The sequence below is a fragment of the Scomber scombrus genome, chromosome 1, assembly GCF_963691925.1.
Source record: "Scomber scombrus chromosome 1, fScoSco1.1, whole genome shotgun sequence".
NCBI lineage: Eukaryota > Metazoa > Chordata > Actinopteri > Scombriformes > Scombridae > Scomber > Scomber scombrus.
In genome coordinates, this window is record NC_084970.1 from 27,327,023 (window position 1) to 27,349,519 (window position 22,497).

The 22,497-nt window shown below is 39.5% G+C and overlaps 1 protein-coding gene across 3 annotated transcripts; it reads right to left on the reverse strand.

The window, feature by feature from the left end:
* Positions 1 to 8,751: 8,751 nt before the first annotated feature.
* Positions 8,752 to 19,007, reverse strand: leo1 (LEO1 homolog, Paf1/RNA polymerase II complex component). 3 transcript variants are annotated; one of them, XR_009924984.1, is made up of 15 exons: positions 18,942 to 19,007; positions 17,276 to 17,424; positions 15,553 to 15,905; positions 14,203 to 14,411; positions 13,761 to 13,865; positions 13,557 to 13,654; positions 13,159 to 13,307; positions 12,844 to 12,928; positions 12,628 to 12,722; positions 12,408 to 12,542; positions 11,335 to 11,470; positions 9,701 to 9,893; positions 9,475 to 9,572; positions 8,888 to 9,177; positions 8,752 to 8,818 (listed from the first exon to the last, which is right to left on the reverse strand). XR_009924984.1 is itself a non-coding variant. In XM_062416286.1 (14 exons), exons 1-14 carry the CDS (start codon positions 18,997 to 18,999, stop codon positions 9,046 to 9,048), a joined length of 1,995 nt encoding a protein of 664 aa, XP_062272270.1. In that variant the 5' UTR covers positions 19,000 to 19,007; the 3' UTR covers positions 8,839 to 9,045. The 3 variants fall into 3 exon arrangements, 1 of the variants encoding a protein (XP_062272270.1); XR_009924983.1 differs by having other exon boundaries at positions 8,804 to 8,818; positions 8,868 to 9,177; XM_062416286.1 differs by lacking the exon at positions 8,752 to 8,818 and having other exon boundaries at positions 8,839 to 9,177.
* Between the last annotated feature and the right edge of the window lie 3,490 nt (positions 19,008 to 22,497).

Below are 22,497 nucleotides of genomic sequence, written 5' to 3' on the forward strand. Positions count from 1 at the left end.
AGTGAACAAGCTGGAAGCAGTAGGTTTAGTTCAGCTGGTTTAGTTCAGAGAGACAGAGGAAGTCTTCAGCTCTGGGGAGTCCTCGACAGAATATGCTGCTCTTCTCATTCAGGCATGCTGTGGGGATTCCTCACTAAGATATACACTACACTTCCCATTATGCAACAGACCCTCTGGGCATTTGTCTGTATGTCAGTCAGTCAGTCAGCCAGCCAGCCATTCCCTTTTTACTGCAATGGAGGATGTGCTCAAGTACAAGAAAAAGTTGAACTATCACAAAGGAAAATACTCCATGACCAGTAAAAGTCCTACACTCAACACTGCATACAAAGAGTACATGTAAACAAGTAGTAGTTAAATGTGCTCAAGTATGAACAGAAGGATTAATCCTGCATTTCAGTTTTCAAAGATTAACTTGTACATTAACATGTATTTAACAGTATTAAATGTTGTATTGTAGCTGGTGCAGATAGTGTATTTTTTCTAATTTGGGGGATTTTGTGCTTTAAGATCAGTTTTACATTTCTCTACAGTTGCAGAAACATAGTTGAAGAAATAGTTCAGAAGTCCATTATTTTCTGAAGGGTAGATGAGAATATTAATAACACTCATGTTTGTGTTGTTGCAGCTGCAGACAGGAAGCAATTACCCTAATTATTATCTCCACACTTTTAAAGCTCACTAATTATTATATTGTATCATGTTTGTTTATGTAAAAACGGAAATGTGTGGTTTTAGGAGGAGTTTTGTGCTGTAACTTCTGGCAGAGGCTAGCTGTTTCCTCCTGTTTCCAGTCATACACTGTGCAAGGTTAATAATTCTCTCCAGCACCATAGTTAATGCACAGACATGAGAGTATCAAGTAACTGTTTGAAAGAAAATGATTAAGTGTTTAAAGAGTTTTAAAAAAAATCTTTCTGTAGTTCTTAAGATAACATATTTAAAACATTTTTATGTAGCTAAAACCAGGTTGTTTCCAAATCTGTAAATGAAGATAAATGCAAGATTTTAATCTACAAAATAAAGCTGTTAAATAGTGGAATAAAAAGATTTTGATACAAGATTTCTGGAAACTGGTAGAGGAAAAGCCTTCTAATAAGGAAATGTATAAAGAAAGTCACTGTAACTGAATTACAGTAAGAAATACATGTTCTTTCCAATATACATTTTTAGGCAAATTAGTCAACCCATCCATAATTCATTACACTTATGTTTGTGCTTTGTTGCAATAGTCAGGAGTTGTATGAAGCATTTCCCACTTCTTTTCTTGTTGGTGTTAAATACACATTATGCATTTCCCAAAGACATGATGTTAATTTACAAATGAAACATCCTTTATAGAGTGTGGGTTAGAGGGAATGGATTTTTCCAAATACTGGAAAACATGTCTCTAAATGTGTCCATGTCATATTCCCCACATATTGTTCAATTCCAATGTCTAGCTCACTCCCTCCTTATGTCCAACATAATGTCAACAGCATCTCTGTTTGTTTGTGTGTTTGTGCATGTGTGTCTCAGAGGTGGTGGTGGGAGGTTAGGGTTGTGGGGTGGTGGTGGTTGTTCTGTAATGTGCTGAGCTGTGATTGTTAATATGATGTTGAAAGAGAAAATCCCTCCACAAAGGTATGTAACCTCACAGATCAATCCTCTTAACTGATTAAAGCTTTACCAGAGGTTGCACTGCAGCCATCTGCAGGTCAGCTGCCTGCCGTTATGGAACAAACTGGGTTCAGTGCTGATTAGGACAATTACAGCTGTTGTTGTCTTTGCAGAAATAAATGAATATCAACAGCAGCAAAGTGAACATTAAGTACTAAGTCTTGACTGAATTTAAGGTGTATATTCATAGAAACGAAGAAGATGCTTTGCGTTTGGGAGTGTCTGACTGACAGCACATCACTCTAAGAAACATCAATATGATGTGATCGGTGCATGGATTCAAGTCCGAAGTCCATTCACTTTCTAACAGGGAACGTGTGCTTCAAGTAACTTTTATTGCTTTCTCTCATTTCTGCTTCCTTCTTGACCCAGTTTGGATACTTATATCATCTGACTATTTTCCTCTGTGTCTGCACTTCTCTGCTATGTCACAGTTAAGGAGCCTCGAAGTGGGTCAGACCAAGCATGTGAGGGGCCCTAAAAGGAGGTTACCCAGCAGGCTAGACCATTGTCCCCTCACTCCAGGTATGAAATTGTGTGTGTTTTGTGTGTGTTTTGTGTGTGTGTGTGTGTGTGTGTGTGTGTGTGTGTGTGTGTGTGTGTGTGTGTGTGTGTGTGTGTGTGTGTGTGTGTGTGTGTGTGTGTGTGTGTGTGTGTGTGTGCCTGGGTGCTCTCATTCAACTGATGCTCTATTTGTAGAAGTATCCATGGTGATAATGATTTGCAGTCATGGAAAAGGGGTGGAAGGACAAGTGGATGCATCTATTTGGCACACATGGGTGAGATCTCTGCTCTCCCTGCCAGTTTATTTACCTTTTCAAAGAAGTGGAGGAGTGTGCTGAATAGGAATAAGTGTCATTGAGGGTAAGGATGGGTAGAAAGTTTCAGAATGGAAGAAAGAAAAACAAGTAAAGAGAATTTAGAGCTCCAGTCAGGCCCCAAGAGTAAGTCAGCTTTGCTAGGAGACACGTAGCTGTACATTCCCAACATGACTGGAGCTGCTGTGTTCTGCTTTCCTTGCATTTCTACAGTATAAGGCATTACATAACCAGCAGCCTGCGGTAAGAATGACAGTGTTTGTTTATGAAACATTTACAGTGGAGAAAACAGTTCCTAAACACCACAGACACACTGTACAAATCCAAAGACTGCACAGCCTTAGAGGAAAACCCCATGGAAGGCCCGAAAGTCAGCTAACATAATGTTAAAACATAAGAAAATGACTGACTGCTTAGAAATATTTTGTGTACTATTGACTGTGCACTGTTGCAGTAGACAAAGAGAGACTTCAGAAGGCGAGAGAGGGAGGGAGAAATTGGGCAGAGGGTGAGAAAACAAGTAATTAGCAGAAAACAACTGCTACCTGGAGACTATGGATGGGAATGGGTGGGGAAAAAAGATAGCTCTGTTAAACAAATAATGATGTGTGTGTTATTGTCTGACAATTGCCAAAAACACAAAGAGAATTTCCAATGGGATAATAAATGAAACTAATAGGTGTACACACACACACACACACACACACACACACACACACACACACACACACACACACACACACACACACACACACACACACACACACACACACACACACACACACACACACACACACACACACACACACCATGTTTCCATCACTTCAGGGGACATTACTGGACACTTATCCTAACCGTAACCATAACCACTACATGCCTAATCTTAACCCTTATCCTAAACTTAACATAACCCTAAACTTATATTAACTTTAAATCAAGTCTTCACCCTAAAATAAATCATTTACCTTAAGGGGACTTGCTTTTTGTCCCCATAAGACAGGCGAGTCCCCATAACATAACTGTGTGAACAGATTAAAGTCCCCACAACATTAGGAATACCTAGTACACACACGCACGCACGCACGCACGCACGCACGCACGCACGCACGCACGCACGCACGCACGCACGCACGCACGCACGCACGCACAAGATCATAACCAGATTTTATAATTCCCCTCTCCGTCAGGGGCCTGTTTTGAGCAAGCAAAGGCCTGTTAGTTTCAGCACAAACCAGCTCCTCTCTCTCTCTCTCTCTGCAGCAGCACTCTCAGAGGTCCACTGTGGGGTGATTTCATAACTAAAGGCAACAGAGACCAGGCCATCAATCATCAACCAATCACAGCAGATATCAATGTGAAAGTGTCCCAAAGGGGATACAAATGTTACCCATGGTGCCATGTGACCAGGGATAAAGAAACAACCCCTCACTGTTCGTCTGATACTTCATAGTTGCAGATTTGTTCCACAGGGGACGAGGACATTATGCCAATGCAGCATCAAATGTAGCAACAAATCAAAGCTATCAAATCTAATTTGGGTGAATTCTTTTCAGTGTGGAAGCCTTTTTTGCATTACACACTATGTAACCGAGGATCTATTTCAGATCTGTACAGATTTGTTTCAGTCTTTCACTGACATCAAGGACTCTAAATATCTGTGTTACTAAGACAGTTATGAAAACTGGTTGGAGACCAGTTCAGCTGCACCAGAGAAAAACGTGACGCTGGTTTCCAGGCAATCAGGACTAAATTAAAATAAACTGATCACTCAAGCAAAGTCTGTACATACACATAAAGTCAGTACATTAGCAATCTATTATCGTGCTCTAAATGCTCTGGCTTATCTAACCGAGGGGGTGAGAGACATTTGGGGTAGTGGTAGGCGACAGACAAATTGAGATGGAAAAAGAGAGAAAGACAGAAAGGGAGAGGGATTGCTTGGCTTGGTGCTGGTAGGGCAGTTAGATAACTGAAGGTCAGAGGCAGAGTGTACTGTGCTCTGAGTCACAGCAGGCTCTGAAATACCGCAGGCTGGGGAGACTGGGCGCGTTCTCAGTCCATACCTGACCTCAGCACCTTTTCCCCTTCCTCAACACTCCTCTCCTCTCCGCAATCATAACCACTCCACCCTCACTCTTTCCCCTTCTTCTGTGTGTATCTTCTACTTTCTTATTTTACACAGGACTTGTAATCAGGCACTTTTTGACCTTTAGACGAAGGCAGAAAATCTTCCAGGCCATTAACCACTGGTCAACTCCTGCATTTTACAATCATACATCTTTTATAACGCATAACCCAAAATGTATCTAACCCATTTAGGACCTCTTATACAAAAGCAGATGTCCTGTGGTATCCTCCATTTCAAGCTGTTTACATAAACTGCCAGCATGAGCAGCATGGGTCAGGAATTGTGTCACATTATTGCCTGTTTGCGAGCAACCCATGTCCCTCTGAGCCTAGTCTCAAGATTTGTCATCTATATGCTCATCTGGAAACATGTCAACCCCTTTAAAGGGAAACGAAGCCACCAAGTCTGTAATTAACATCCTTCACGTACATGCGAGCTCACAACGAGGCAAACAAAACAATTGGTTTCATAACAGGAATGCAAGAAAAAGATAGTGATGGTGCATTTGGGAGAAAGTACTTTTTGTATTGAGTGAGGTAGAAGATTGTCTTTGGCTTTTAAGAAGCCGTGCCACAGAGGGTCACCTTGCTTGCTTGCTTGTTTTCTTCCTTTTTTGTGTCTGTTTTAAGAAAAGCTCTAATGTAATCTGTGTGCAGAGCAGCTCACAGCTGAAGGTAACCCGTTGTTTACAGATTAAGTCCTGTTCCTTCAACAGAACAGGCTGACCCAAATCGTTAAGGTCAGTAAGAAAAAAACAGATGATACTGAATTGTAACAGTTGTGTTTGTGCATGTGTGTGTGAATAATGCACACCTGCTTGTGCGTAAGGGAAAATGTTCTCACTAAGGCCCTCGCTGCAGTCTTTGGACCAGTGTCATGTGTGAGTGTTTGAGGATCCCGTGGTGAGAGTAGAGTATTGTGTTTCTATTTTATTTATTAGCCTCTTATATAAGCACCAGCAGGGGGAAAGGACATACTGAGACAGGGGTAAAGGGCACCAGGCTATCAAATGTAGTCAGGGTACACAGAGTCCGACTGTAATTGAGGACGTATAGAAAATTACTAGAATGAAATTACAGGACCATATATTTAAAATGTTTATCTTCTGGAAAATATTCGGACAATGCCTGTGAAACTAAATGGAAATTACAAGAATTACAATAAGAAACTGAAGCATTATACAGTAAACGTATGTGCAAAACACAGTTTCTGTACATTTTATGGTTGAAAATGTATCTAACTGAACAAAAACTTATCATATAGTAAGGTCTGCAGGGGCTGAGCCGTTACTGCATATTGAAGAAGTAGAAAACGGAAATCATTGCTCTGTAAGAGTGAGACATAACAAAATAGAAAAATATTATAAAATATATATGAAACAATTCAATTGTTTTAAACACAAAAAAGATAGGCATTATAAATAAATATCTTGAGATGAAATCTTTTTTTTTTTTTTTAAACGTACGAACACGATCTCAGCATGAAACGTGACTACAAAACAATATTATTATGAATCCAGGAATGAAACCAAGGTATCAGCCAAGTAATGTTAGCATTCAGAATATTATCCAACAAAAATACAATAGCCAATTAAAACAGGCATACAGCATCTGTGCTGTCTGAATATACACACACACACACACACACACACACACACACACACACACACACACACACACACACACACACACACACACACACACACACACACACACACACACACACACACACACACACACACACACACTGAGGTCAACAAGGGTATTAGTGAAGGTGAACAAAGAGCCGGCTGAGACTAATGAAAATACATCTTTGTTTACTGCCTGATACTGACCCAGCCGCTGCCTCCCCGAGGGCCTAATTGGCAGAGGAGTGGCCAAGTTACCCCTGAATGACACCAGAGTTGCTCCAAGTGACTAAGCCATGTTTCACTGTGTCTGCCTGCAAGGCTCTAGGAATAGAAAACATACACTCTCTGCTCTCCTCTGCCCCTGTCTGTGCTGTCCTTACAGAAAATGTGATGTAACGTAGCGAGTCCAGGTTCAGGCTGGACAGTGGGACAATGGAGGGAGCAGAGAGAAACAACCTGAGGTGATACAGAGAGAAAGACGAGATGAAATGAGGGGAGAAAACAAAAAAAAGAGGGTAAAATGCTGCAGCCCTCCCCTCTGTCTCATCTTCTTTCAGTGCTGACTGTGTATAGCAGTGCCTCCCCCTCTCCTCTCCTCTCCCCTCCCTTCCCCACTCCTTACTGTGTAGAACTGGGTTTACATAACCTACTGCAGTCTGAGATAGCGCAGCACACCACTACTGACGACACCTTCGCTTTCAAGGCAACAAAGACACACAATATTTGCATGAAGCAGCATTAAACATTCATGCTATGTGCTATATATATATTGTAGACTTTGCTGAACAGGACATGCATGGTTTCTACTCACTGCTGTGGGTTGCAAGAACAAGCATGTACAAGCACATGCATACATGCACACAGTAAGCCTGTTATGAGTAGACCACTGAACAGGTAATGCTGCTGGGAACAACTCGCCCTCAGTAATGAGTGGTGTAACTGCATGAAAACCTCATCCCCTCCTAGCAGCTTTATTAGGACATTTCAGGGAACTGGTCTTGTCAGAAAATGCTACAGGATCTTTTAAACTCAGCTGTTCTAACATAATTACCTTTTGTACACAAATCTGCCTGTACAGTGTAAGCGGTAGAGGACTTTTAAAACTTTTCCCACACGTTAGGGCAGTGTGTGTGTGTGTGTGCGTGTGACACAGAGAAACCGTTGTCAGGAGAGAGAAAGCAGCCATTTTATGTAACTCTTGATCACTGAGTTAGTGTTTTACCAGTTTTGTTTGTGGGTGGTTACAGCCAGTTCTGTCTGGACAGGGCTCGGGTCTGATTGAGGGTTGTTATCTATCTCTGGGAAGCCAGTTGTGTGTGTGTGTGTGTGTGTGTGTGTGTGTGTGTGTGTGTGTGTGTGTGTGTGTGATTCAGGCTGATGAACTTGAATCAGTAACCGGGACTGTTGTTCTCTACATTCCCCTCTCACTTTGCGGCTCAAAGGGAATCAAGGCACAATAACTCATCCAACCTCACTTGCTTTCTAACAACTGGAGCACTGACGTTTCTGGCTGGACCAAAATCTTTTTTGAGGGTCCTCCAATTTCTATTTTTAAATATTTCATAATATCATATGTTTGCCAAAATATCCTAACTTGGATTTCCACAAAAGGACAAACTGCTAACTTTCTCTTGAAATTATGACGCTCAACTATGACGTTATCAGTTAAATCAGATTAAAGAACTAAATAAAAGATTCCACAGAGATTACTGTGTTTAAAAAAAATAAAAAAAGCTGAAGCATGCAGAACAGAAATAGAAAGGCAGATACTGATAGATGCTCAATTGGTAGCCACGCTAGCAGTGTGACCACCTTGACCCAGACTAAAATAGCTCCTGAACAACTGGATGGCATGAATTTTTGTAGATATTTTTCGGTCCCCAGATGACAGCAACGTGCTGCTTAGTGCTAATTACTCAATGTTAAAATGCTGTTGAAATGTTCAATGTGAAATCAATGCTGAAATGCTAAACTTAGACTATGAAACATTATACCTGCTTAGCATCACTTGTCATTGTGAGCTCACTCCTGTGCCCAAGTACTGCCTCACTGAGCCAATCTTGTTTGACTTTTCAGTGTCAATTATACTCTAATTACTGTTTCTTAAAGTATAGTTATGGTGATTAATTGGTGCTAAATAGATTCTTTTGACATTAATGAAGGTTAATGCAACACATCCAGGCTTAAAAATGAAAATGGTTGATGATTAATAGAGGTAAAAGCTTATTGCCATAATGGTCCTGGTTGGAAACTGAACAGGTGAAATGCTAATAATTCCAGTATAACATATGTTTGGTTATTGACCAGTATATCAACATGTAGCTTCATGTTTTTCAACCAGTAGATAATAAAAGGGGGGTGGTTTGTAAAATGGGGATGGCAGGCGTTACTTATACCTCATTTAACCTTTCAACATTTATTTCATTAATATCCTTGGAGTAAACAGTATGTTTAATAATCTCACAACAGTGTGACTCATGCGTGTGAATGAATCATATTGTTATAAAGATAAAAAAGGGGGAGGGCTTTGGGAAGCTTTGGTTACATAAGACAACCACTTCTTTATTTCTCACCTCAGCTGTGCTGTACACCACACACACACACACACACACACACACACACACACACACACACACACACACACACACACACACACACACACACACACACACACACACACACACACACACACACACACACACACACACACAGGTCTTAAGAAAATATACAAAACAAAAAATGGCTGTTTATACGCCATGTGGGCTGAGCACTGATAATACAGTGGAATGCTGAAAAAAAAAAAAAGTGAATTATTCATCATCATCTTCTTCCTCCTCCTCCTCCTCCTCTTCCTCCTCGTCACTGATGACATATTTCTTGGCTTTCTTGGTGGCCATTTCCTCATCGTCCTCTGCCTTTCGTTTGCCCGATCCTTCACCCTCCTGCACAAAACAGAGAACAGTAGTGTTGATGCTGTGAAACGCTGACAGCAGAAGACAATGTGTACAGGTCGTCAGTACTTTTAGTTGTTCATGTTCCAGTTGCTACTTGACATGACTTCTTTTTTTTTGCTTTTGCAGAAACAGTCAGTGCTGAGTTAAGTACATATATCAGTCCCGACTAGTACTTCCTGTTGTGTTAAATTCAAAAGGAAAAAAATGTGAGAAGTTGGCTTTTTAATCCCACCAGTGTCCTGCCTGACATCGCCCCCTGTCTGTCCTATAGGATACTACACCTACCTCGTCGCTGTCAAGCTTCTTGGCTTTCATCAGCCTCTGGGCCTTGTCATCATCGGAGCCTTCATCGCTGTCTGATGAGTAGATCCTCGCTCGCTCCTCTGGATTGGGTTGAGATGTGACAGAAAAAAAAGATGTTGTTAATTAGATCTGAGTGATTTCAGGCAGCAAAAAAAAATCTTCTGACTTGTGAGACAAAACAAAAATAGATTGTGCGGGACGTCCTCACCTCTGAGGCCTCCTCCTCCCTTGTATTTGCTCTTGATAGCTGCCAGGCTTATTGCCTCCTCGCCTTCCTCCTCGTCATCGTAGCGGTCGGGCTCCAGGTAGCTGCTGCTCAGGCCTCTCTGGTGCTGCTTCTCCCTCATCCTCCTCTGCTGGGACTCTCTGCGGATGGACGCACGCAGGCGCTCTTCCTCTTTCTGCAGAGAGAGATGCCAGAGAGAATTATTTTAAAGTCTGGCTTTCGACTTTTACCTGTTGCATTTTTGCATTGTCAAAGTGCACAATTCCTGTGATAAGCACACCTGTACAATGCATAGTACTTCTATACAATGGTGCTTTAGTTATGGGTGAAGAAAATATTTTGTTAGGAAAGAAATTATACAAGATGAGATAGGAGCTGCATTTTAAATATTAGTTCTGGCTATTTCATCATTATACGATATACTATATTCAGAAATATTTAAATTGAGAGTATGGTCCTGGTGTTCATTTCAGATTTAAGCCTATTCTTTGTGGCTTTTAGTGTGCTTTGTTAATCTTAGTCCATTTGTCAGTTATTGTCCCATTCGAGTATCCTTATCCTTCTTATTGTTTGTGATTGATGTAACATGGCTGTTGCAACAATGCAATATCCCCACTGGGACTAATAAAGTGGTCTATCTATTTATCGTCAATGGACAACACAAAGTAGAGAAAGGAACGAAAGAAGAGGGGAAGGTGTCTAAAGTCTAACTTTGAACTGCAACTAAGATGCTTCCATGTTAAATCACAGGAACACTAAATCAAGGAGTTGTGTATAAAAACAAGGACAAACAGCATAATTGTCGCACATGTGCAACATCGACTGAATCCACCCCAGTAAATCTCTTTCATCAGCACGTTAGGTAATTAATCCGAGTAAACAAAACAAATTAAGAAACGTCTTCAACACAAATATCTATCATCTTTATACACTTCCACATACTACATCAGCTCTTTCTTCATCAATATTTGCTGAGCACCACCCGTACAATTTTGGCTGCTTGTGCCGGTTAGCCAAAACCCTTTTTAGGCATCCTTCAAATGAATAAGCTGTACTTTTCAAGAAAAAGCTGCTTTGTTGGTTCTATCCAATTGTTATTAAGATGTTTACTGGAAAACAAACATAAAAACAACAACCTTCTGTTATAATTCAATGCCAGTACAAATATAACTGCTAAGTATGACTGAAAGCCACGTGCTACCGTAACAATTAAGATGTTCTATGTGCTCTACCAGCATGTCACGAATACGATTAAAAAGCATTTGGCATGAACCACAGTAGCTCAACACCACCTTTCTTCACCAGATTCTGTCACTCTGTCTCCGCTCGGCACTGATAAGAGTGAAACTATATACAATGCTATCAGCAGTGTTTGTTTGGGTTGACAGTTGACACACAACCAGCCCCAGAGACTTGCTGACACTATTTCTATTCCACTGTGTCACCTCATTGCACAAGCACGTCAGGTCATGTCTTTATGTAACCGGGAGTGATGCTTGTCAACGACTGGCCTCATGTGATCTTTTTTTTGGCTCCTGAGGTGAAAAAAACATTGTGGGAGCTCAGGAAAGGCAAACGGAGCAGCACAGACGCCACGGACAGCACAACCGTGTTACCTTGATCATTTCGTTACGATGTGACTCCGGATCCCGTCCGGCCATGGGAAGGATCCTGATCTTCTGTGTCTTGGAGCAGCGGTCGGCCAAAGACAGGGTCATCTTCCTGTGGGTGGCGCTGTCTGTGGAGTGGGGCCTGAAAAGACACAGGAAACACAATAATAATGTCAAGAATGAAGGTGACTGTGCTTATTTCCCCCACAGCTTTTACTCTCACTCTTTAAAAACAGCAACTAAACTGTTTTGAGGTCACTCTTGGCAAGTTTATTTCATTTTCAGGTATACTTTGGTCATTTTTTTGGTACCACAGCGGTTTGAGTGGAATCATTTTTATTCTGTTTCTCAGCTTTCCCTCATTACAATGGCTCCATTTTACTGAAATAGAAAGAACTATACAGATTCTCCTGGTCATCAGCTATTATATAATGCATGTATTTGTATTTTGTTAAAGGAAGCATCAATATACTGAAATTAATAAGACTTTTTGTTTCTCATTTTATAAACCTCTTCTCTATTTTGTTCCATTTGTTTGTCAGGTTACATAATTCTCCTTTTTAAAAAAATAACATTGCTCCCTCAGCATTTGTACAATGACCCGCTTCAGCTTTAGTCCTAATCAGGACTCTGCACTGATGATGATAATACTCAATCAGAACAAATGTTAATGTCCTGTCCAGGAGCATGGAGGGCTGTTGTGTGTTAAACCAGCTTTGGCCAGTGTCCTACTAGTCCCATGTGGTCTGAGAAGACAGAACATCCAGGTGGACTTGGGGGCGCTAAGAGGCTTACACAGTTCTTATTGTGAGAAACCTGGGCAGCTTGCATAAGGTGATCCAAGGACTTACAGCATACAGTACATTTCTGAATGGAGCCGAAATGAAGGCTGCTATTGTTGTTTGGAAACAGAGACGGCCCTGGGGGCTTATGAAGTGCATATGCGGCTGTCAAAGAGCCAGACAGAGGAGGAGTATCCCTAGCAACTCATATTTTGGAGCTCAACTGAAAGTGCTTGTGCCAGACTTGGTCCTTAATAGCAGCCTGTTCCTGGTACAATAATGGTAAGTGACTGTTACCTGAATGTGAGTTTGGTTTTGAACACAGCCTGTCCCTGTAGTCCAGTACCCTGCCGGATGAACAGGTGGTTGTGGTCTCCTTGGAGAGGAGCTTTGTAAACATCAAACACTTCATTTCCCAGGTGGAGGGACATGCTGTGGAGAGAACAGCAAGTTTTAAAAAAGCAAGGAAAGTACAGAGTGTAACAACCTTAACATCTACTTACACAGTGATACGCACCTGCCGTCAGACCATTTTACGATGCGTGCGTTGCTCTCTCGTGTTTCATTTCCCTCCTCGTCTTTCTTGGCTCGCCACCGAATAGTATTCTCCACCTGTGGGGGGGAAGTGAAAGAATAGACTGTGGTCACTTTCTTCATAGCAAAATAACTTTCACTTTCAAATGTACTGATGGGCATCAAATATTCACACATACACAAAAGGAGGGCTACATACCTTCAGTTTGAGTCTGGTGCGTCCCTCTTCATCCAGCATTTCTTCATCCTCAAACTCATCCTCATAGTACTGAGGATCAAAGGGTCTATGAAGGGGAATTAAATACACCTTTAAGTTACACAGAGGATTTGAGGGTCATCAGGACCAGACATACTTAGCTGAAGACTATGAACAAAAGTACATTATAAGCTTTAGTCATTTTCTTCCTCCCTAAAGTATTCCTCTTTTAAAGTATCAAAACGTCTGTGTTTTCTCATCTCTTTCCATCTTTTCTGTGTTAATACTGTAATTTATTGGCAGTGTCAAGGATCTGACCTGGGCTCCACAGACAGGAAGTTGGGCAGCTTAACAAAGTATAGATCAGATCCCAGGTCAGTGCTGACTTTGGGGATCTCGACTTCGATACGAGTTTCAGGCGCAGGCTCTTCTTCTGCATGATCCCCCTCCATCCCATCCTCTGTATCCTGAACACACACACACACACAGAAAGAGAACATTAAAAGAAAAAAAAAAAACACTGTATGATTCATTGACCCATGATAATAGGGATCAGCTCAGAGAGGCTTAGCGAGAGGCTCTGAGAAAAAGAGATTTGAGAACTCTTACGAAAAAAACAAAAAAAACAAGCTCTGCACAATTAAAGAGGCTGGATGATCAACGCAGGAAAGAGATAGTAAGAGAGACAGAGAGCGAGAGGACAAGTGGGTAGATACCAGGGGCTGTCCTGGGGTCGGGGGCTTCTCTGCATCGCTGTCTGAAGAGATGTCGTCAGCCTCTCCAAACAGGTCATCTGCTGCTGCTGTTTTATTTCCTGTGGGACAGTACAGAAGAGGGACTTTAAACTTTAAACTACATTAAGTGCACTAAAAATGCCAGCTTGATTTCCAAAATAAATTTTTGCTGAGGCGGTCTCTTGCCTTTCTTTCGTCCAATATCACTGTCAGAATCTGAGTCAGAGGCAATTTTTGCTTTGGGTTTCACTCTGAGGAAATCGTCTTCGCTGTCACTGCCCTTTACAGACTCTGGAAAGTAAAAGAGAAGAAAAAAACAGCTTCAAATATAAAGGCATCATTGACCACATGATAAATTAGCCTGACGTGGTATGAACTTGTGCTGCAGGACATGAAAACATCCTGCAGGAAAGCAGAGAGGATCAGTACCACTGCCATGAAATTAATCTCATATTAATCTCAGAGTTCTGAGATTAACCTCAGAGCTGAGCTCAGGATTTAATATTTCACATATGGCACTTTTCCTCTTCCACAAAATCGAATGTGTTAAGATTAACACGGGGGTTGGCTAATGATCCGGTATATGCACAAAACAGCCTAAAATTTTAATAGCAGACCCCGGGAGTACCTGACTTTCTGTTCCTCGGTCCCTCGTCATCAGAGTTCTCTCTTTCTTCATCTGAGTAATGTCGTTTCTCCTCCTCATCCTCTGACTGGTCGCTCTTAGCGCCCCCTTCCCATTTCTCATCATCTGACTGGTTCTCCCTGCCAGAAGCTTCTCCCTCAGAGTGAGGGGTGCCGGGGCCCGACTGTGGAGTCGCAGGATCACTGTGCACACTGGTTAGAAACAGAAAAAAATCAAGAGTTGACTTCAATGACAGTGAGTCACAGAGCCAGTAAAGTAACCATCTGACATCATCAACCCAGGTGAAGGAATAACTATTACATTTTTTGATTTGTTCAGTTGTTTAAACAATAATGATTACAACTGATTCATTATTTTTGCCTTCATTAGTCTGCTGACGGGGCATGAGGGGGAGAGATAACAGGGCACATACCATTTTTATCCATCACTTATTTATTTAAACAAATGCAGATTCACAGTGTTCAGCTTGTGTGTGTGTGAATGTGAAGCTTTTCTGCTCTGCTTTATCATTGTAAAATTAATATTTTTGTCTTTTGGACTGTTGTTTAAAAAAACAAAACTGTATATGTTGCTATGAGCTCTGAAACTAGTGATTTTGTCAACAAATCGCATGAAAAACAAAAGCAACAGTGTTAGTCTGTCTTTCTATACTTTCCAACTTTCCAAACACATTCATTCCTACTGAAGATGTAGAAAACAGGCGATCCATTTGTAAAAAGAAACAATAACAGCTGGGCACAGTCGTTTTTTAGCAAACAGGCGGAAATGATGTGTTTTGGGGTCTCTTTCCCCCCCCCCACAGATATATTGGTAGTGGTGTATGTTGTATATGTGCCATTTTTAAAAAGGTATATAAGCAGCATTTTATAATATATTTGATCCTTTTCCTCAATTCAAGTTTATTATATATACATATGTTTTATTTTGGTACTGATGTCATTTTTCGACAATAAAGTTTATTCTTTAACTGTTAAATATTGTGCCTTTATGAAATATTTTTGTCACCAATATTTAATAACCACATATGAGGGATCACTGGAAAAAAATGTGCATATATATGTATTTATTTATTCTGTATAAGATAATTGGCCAATATATTAATTTTCAAAATTCTTTATATAAATAAATATCCAAAGATCTATCCTATACCTTTTTTTCTTAATCCAACAGAAGTATGTCATTTACCTCTTCATATGGAACATAAAAGGCAATTTATCTATAAACTGTAAATATCTGTAATTTTCTGAATCAGCACCATTATCATGTCCCCTCCAGCTTCATCTCGTTACCTCACTTAAACAGTGAGGCACATCAATGTGTGTGTCGACCTACCTTCTGTCTGAGTGGACACTGCCCCTCTCAGAGCGAGGGCTCCTCTCAGAGCGAGGGCTCCCCGCTCCAGACATCCCACTGCCAGCTGGGCTCCCACCATCAGACCGGTGGCCCCCGTCTTCCTCGTCTTCATCCTCTTCACGATGGCCGCGCTCTGAGCCGCTGTGCTGTTCTGCGTCAGAGTGATCGTTGTCGCCCTGGTCTGAGTGCATGCTGGCATCCGACTGATTCCCTGAACGCTCCGACTGGTTTTCGCTGCCACTGTGTTGACTGTGTTGACTGTGTTGACTGTGTTGACTATGTTGACTATGTTGACTATGTTGTTCGTCCTCGCTGTCGTCTCCAAACAGTTCCTGTTGGGTAAAAGTGAATGAGAGTAAGTTAAGCAGATTTTTAAATCTATCAACTAACATAGCTGATGCTTGAAAATTGGCAGGAAAAAATTCAGAAGCTAGTTTTCAAATAGGAAAGTGAATGTTACAATCTACACAAGTGCCCATGCACCACTCCTGAGGAGAATATATATAATAGACACTGTTACCGATGTCTTACTGTCTCAGCATGTCTGCTGTTTAACCAATTTTAATTCATTTTACATCTCCTCATGTTATTCTGCAAGGCACAGTGAATGTAAGCACATTTCTAAACTGAATGTTTCACAGTTTTAACACTTTACTGTGTCAAACTTAAAGGATAAGTTCACAATTTCAGTCAGGTGCCCAAATAAACATTGAAAGATGAGATCATTCCTCCTGTTTATACTGACCTCTTCCAAATGTGCTTACAATGTAAGTAATGGGGGACAAAACCCACAGTCCTTGTTTTGATGAAATATATATTTAAAAGTTTATCTAAAGTTCATCTGAGGATATCATGCGCAGTCACAGAAAGGATAAAGATGAGAATAATGATAAAAAATAGTAAATTCAACAGGACTGAAATATACAAATGCTATTTAAGAGCTGAGTGTGCAAAAGAGCAAATCTCCAGATGCATAGCGTGTGTCTGTCTGATGGTGGTTGGTAGGAAGGACCTCCTGTGCCGTTGCTCTGGTACAACAACCAAGGCAAGATAAGTCTGAACACACTTGAAGAGCGTCATGAAATGGATGAGCGGCATTGTCCATGATGACGAGCAATTTGACCAACACTCTTCCTCTCAGCCGCCACATTCACTGGGTTATTCACATTTTCGCATGGAAGGACGACTGTGGATTTTGTCCTTCATCACTTATATTGTAAGCACATTATGAAGAGATCACTTAACAGTCAGTAGGAACAGGAGGAATGATAACAGTAAGAAAAATGTGTCAATGTTCATTTGGGCATTTGACTATTGCTTTAGGCCAGACTTGGAAAAAATTGTCAATCTATCTCCTTTGAGCTCAAAATGTTCCATTATCCTTGAAAACAACGACTGCTTGAATGAGAAGAAGTGAATGGAGCATGTGAGACGATTTGTTTTAGAGAGCTTACTTCCTGATACAGATTTCAATTTTCTCTAAAACACAGGCACAATGAAGTAAGAATGCAACACATGTTCATTCATTTCTTGCCTTTATACCCTTATTACTCTCCAGAGGGCACTGACGGAGCTGAAGCAGCATTTGGAAATAAATTACTGATAAGCTGGTAGTTGGACCGAGCTCAGTCTAGCTGGCAGAGAGTGTTTGAATGTTCTCTGCATTTCTGCGAAGACTCATTAATCAGAAAAAGGCCCAAACCTTATTTATACTGGGCTTCCCTGCCTCCTGGCCTTCATCTTCATCATCATCGTCTCGTTGTCGATCACTGTCACTGCCGCTGCCGGAGGCGTTGCTGGCAGACCGGGGTCTCTCCTGCTCCGAGTCTGAACCGGAGACAGAGCCAGACTCTGAAAAACAAACTGCACCGTTATTCTTCTGGCACATGCAGGAGCACAGTTCCTCACATCATGGTGGGTGGATGTTGTGGTTGCTAAGTGACACATTTAAGCACATTACAGTTTGTCTCACCTACTTTGTTACAGTTAGTGATTGCTGATCAGTATTCCTAAAACACTAGGTGACAAACTCTATATGGATAGCTCATTTTCTCACAACAGTTCAGGTAGTTGTCACTCAGTCATTTCACAATTATCTATACATAATAAACTACATAAATATGTATATAAACTATATTACTCCAAATCCCATTTATTAATGTGTTAATTGTGTAAATCCTCACACTGAAAATATTCTTTTCATCAAAAGCTTTCAAAGATAAATGTTTAATCAATATAGGTATTTGTGTTTTGTCACAATCCCATTATTATATTTCCCCACTATCGAGGCAGATGGCCGCCCACCTAGAGCCAAGTTCTGCCTGAGGTTTCTTCCCATTAAGGGAGAGTTTTTCTTTGCCACTGTCGCCAAGTGCTTGCTCACGTGGGAATGTTGGGTCTCTTTAAATTTAAAGACTACAGTCTAGACCTGCTCTATGTGTAAAGTGCCTTGAGATGACCTTTGTTGTGATTTGGCGCTACATAAATAAAGATTGATTGATTGACTGATGATTATTTTCATTATCAATTAATCTGTTAATTATTTTCTTGACTACTCAATTAGTTATCTGTTCTATAAAATATCAGAAAATGAGAGATGTGTTTCCAAAGCCCAAGAAGCAACCTAAAATGTTTTGTTTTGTCTCCACCAACAGTCCATCACCTAAAGATAATCAGTTTACTATCTATTATTAAAGAAACTAGTAAATATTTATAGTAAATATATAGTTATAAAATAGTGATAATTAATAGTAAGTTTAGTACAGGTGGATAAGATTTAGTCTACAATAAACTACTACAATAAATCCTGGTTTACGTGTATTTGAAGATTTAGATATTTGTCATTTTTCTGCATGCTGCATGTCTGTGAATAGGTCACACACGGACATAAACTTTCGATTAAATACTTTTTTTTAAATTATGACTGCTGCTTGCATGGGGTATTTAACTGTGTAAAAAGAAAATAAACGTGATGACAGTGATGCAATGGCTGGTTTGTGTGTCTAAATCTTGGCATATACCGTAAAAATAAATCAGGACGTGTTTGAGTTATCTAAGAGGTCTGTGCTGAATTCACAAGTGAGACGATTTAAGGAGGAGTTTAATCCGCAATTTTCTCTCAGCACTAGATACAATAAAATGTTATAAGATCGGAGAACACAAATATATGGTGTTTTTTAACAATTAAAGGTGTTAAGAAAGCACACTGGAGTTCATATATACGACACATGACAGTCTTACGATGTTACAGTATCCCTGATCGTCGTTAATTCACAGCTAAAGCTCGGCATCGTTTATGAAACCACGTATTTAAAGTGAATAAACTAACTAAAGCTTTCAGGCTGGGAGATATCTATATATCAGTTTACCTCGCTGATCATTGTCGCTGTCTCCATCACTCCCAAACAATTCATCCATGTCCGCCATTTCTTCCAAAATTGTGGTAAAAACGTGACCTAAAGGAAATAAATCCAGAGCTGAAAGTAGAGGGGTTTTGTTTCCGGGGTCAGTCTATTGACGATTAGGAAGACGAACTCTCGCGAGGTTAGGCTTATCGTTCCATAGGGATATATGGGGTTATCTCGCGAGATGTTCTCAAACCGACCCTGCGGTTGATTTAATCCAGCACCAACCTTACTGTAATGAGCTTTAAGTGCCGCAAGGAGGTGGTCGTTTTACATATTTGAAAATATTTCTTCCACTGAACTAAGTAAGTAAGTAACTGTTTGTGTAAGAATTATGGCAACAAGCAACAATAAACAAAGATATCTTTGTTTATATATCATGCTGCATTGATGCTGCATTTATACTGGATATTTCAAATAATATTTCTTATTTTTCTTTTCCAATTCTATATTATATTATATTATTATTATATTATATTATATTATATTATATTATATTATATTATATTATATTATATTATATTATATTATATTATATTATATTATATTATATTATATTATATTCCTTTGTAAGTCCTACAATGGGGAACATTTGCAGCAAGTGGACAGTAAAATAGATAAGCAGCAATAAGAAAAAGAATAAAGAACATAAAATAATAAGTACGAAAAACAATAAGAACAATAATAGTAAAAAATATATAATAAAATAATCGTGACATTATTTACAAGAGTGACACTATATCAGAGATGATATTCTTATTGCACCGACTAAATTGAAAGAAAAATATATATTATATTATATTGTAGATCATTGCCATTGATGAATCAACATTTGCATATTGAGTCTCAGTGTGTGTATCTATAGTGTAAACGTGATACTAGACTATGATTCACAATAAAACAGTGGTGCTACAGAGGTATGACAAATTTGCTCCTCTCCCTTCAATTAATGCTACTCCAGTTTTTTAGTTAATTTGTTGATTTGTGTTTCATGTCATACAAATAACAGAATACAATGAGTATTTTGTGTTTCTCAAAGTCATTTTGTTGAAAGGTTTCACTCCTGCGGTACAAAATGTGCTGTGATATGATGTACAGATCATCTGTTTAATCAATAATAGAGGAAACAAATGTGCATCATTAGGTTCCCTAGTGACAGGCGTTGTCAAGCTGGAGGAGGAAAGGTGAAGCTGTTCTGTAGTAAATTATATTTTATAAAATTTAGTCCATTTATGGCTGTGCATGATAGGTTTGTCCTTTAATTATGTCCATATGTCACAAGCCGTCTGACTTCTGCTATAAACTCAGCAGTTAGTGGTGTTTCACTTGGCAGCTGCAGAGACAGTGAGCCTCATCTTTCCTACACCCAAGGTAAGCTAAACTGTAAATGTCTATAATATCTGTCCCGAGTTCCTGGTTCTCTGAACAACCCCAATCTGCCATTGAACGAGTGAGAGAATAAATGACGGATATTTCTGAACAAAAGTCTTCACTACAGAATATATTTGTAGTAAACTGTGTCTTTGCATTCTTACATTATGTATTAACGCATGGACAGATATCTATGTGTATCTGGTGTTAACTGGTTTAAATTAGCAGTAATGAAGTCTTCCTCGCAGAATATTGCAACTGCTAAAGCTGATTACTACTGTCCATCTTATTCAGCAAAATAGCCTAGTGATGTATGATTCAGCACCCACATCTGTTCCCAGAGTTTTTGTGTTACGTGCAAAGCGTCATGTTACAGTGCACATATTATGTGAACCGAGAGGGTACATGAAATTCTATCTTCACTATTGTGTAACACTGTGTAGTGAAAAGAAGATGAGCTGGCCTTGATCTTTACAATCAAGGGTAACGTGAGGGAAAGAAAGACGTTAGATTAACATATGAAAAGTAGATCCTGTAAAGTCTGCACTCTAGGTTTAGACAGAGATTCAAGACAGTATAATCCGTGAATCTGTTTGAGTTTTGGGTTTTGTTTGTACATGTATATCTCTGTCTTCCAAGGTCTCTGAAATATTTTGTTGTCCAATGTTTGGTGGCCTCAGAAAGCTCCTTGATGTCTTCTCTGATTCATTGACTTTATTAAAAACATTTTTACACTGAAAAATCTCTGAAACGCCTAAACCTATTACACTTTATTATAAGTGTACTTTACTTAATATCAGGTATTTGTACTTAATTACTATCATTCTGTTTCTGCTCACTCTATATACTACACCTATTGCATGTAGGTTGTTTTTCTCCAAAGCCCAATATCACAAATTATGAATTTTCCTCAAGGGACTATTTAATCTATGCAACATATGACACCATCCATCCTTAGGTCCTCAGTTTGGATAAGGAAAAACTCCCCTTTTCCTAGGAAAAAAATGGAGGAAACTGCAGGTCAACATGATCTTTCTGATCCAAATCATGAGTTTAAGAGCGTGCTACATGTGGTGCACTTTGCAAAGACCTGAGACAAATTCATGATTTTGGGGTAAATGTAAATCACCTCAATATGACTTATCACTCTATTAAGTGTGCTCTGTGTTTTCCTCATTAATTTGATCCAAATTAAACTAATCTATTTACCCATCTCAGCTCACAGTATTATAATTGTGAGTAGTTTGACGAAATAAAAGAAAACCTTTCTACCCTTTCTCGGGGGCTTTAACTGTACCTTCTGATCTTCATTAGTAGATTGTCATTAATGTGTCACATAATAAGGCATGAGTAGCTGTGTGTCAAAGTTGCCATAATGACTTATGGTATGGAACATGGATTAGTTATGGAATAGCTTTTCCTACCTGAGAAAAAACGGTTTATCTTTTAAAAGTTTTAAAAGATGTTTAAAGGAACATTTAACTGCTGTTTTGTACAGTCTACTACAGTTTTTCTCAATGTATTTTGTCTGTTTTATTTGTTTCACATTTCCATCAGATTGTTGAATTCCTAGTAATCCCTCCACATATATACGCACGCGCGCACACACACACACACACACACACACACACACACACACACACACACACACACACACACACACACACACACACACACACACACACACACACACACACACACACACACAAATATATTAATATATATAAATTATTTATTTATTTAAATAAGCCCTTTTTAAAATACTCTGCACTATTTGTTGAGCCATTGTTACGAAATTTCCTTTGGAGGTGCACTGTATAGTTATTTGGTTTATTTTCACTTTTATGTGGTCATGTTATTTTCTGTAACATTGTGAAATTTTTATATTTTTAGGTGGAGGCTTTAAATAAGCCCATTTGTGTTTTCTGCCTCTCCCTGCACTCTATATTATACGTCATTATCTATTGTATCTTTGGTGTAAATCTTAACTTGTGCAAACTAAACTAAACTAACCTAAAAACTAAGCAATCAATCAGGCCTCATTAAATGGTTTCAAATAAATACAGTAATGAAACTGGTTTGATGTTACCAAAAATGTGGTAAAAATGTGTTAAAATAGTCTTATTGCCCTCAAATCCTTACTTTATTT

Coding starts and splice junctions, on each gene's coding strand:
- leo1 (XM_062416286.1), bottom strand. CDS start 18,999: ATGGCGGACATGGATGAATTGTTTGGGAGTGATGGAGACAGCGACAAT. Junction 15,906..17,275: donor GGAAGCCCAGTATAAATAAG/GTTTGGGCCTTT, acceptor TTTACCCAACAG/GAACTGTTTGGAGACGACAG. Junction 13,308..13,556: donor CGACCCCAGGACAGCCCCTG/GTATCTACCCAC, acceptor GTGTGTGTTCAG/GATACAGAGGATGGGATGGA.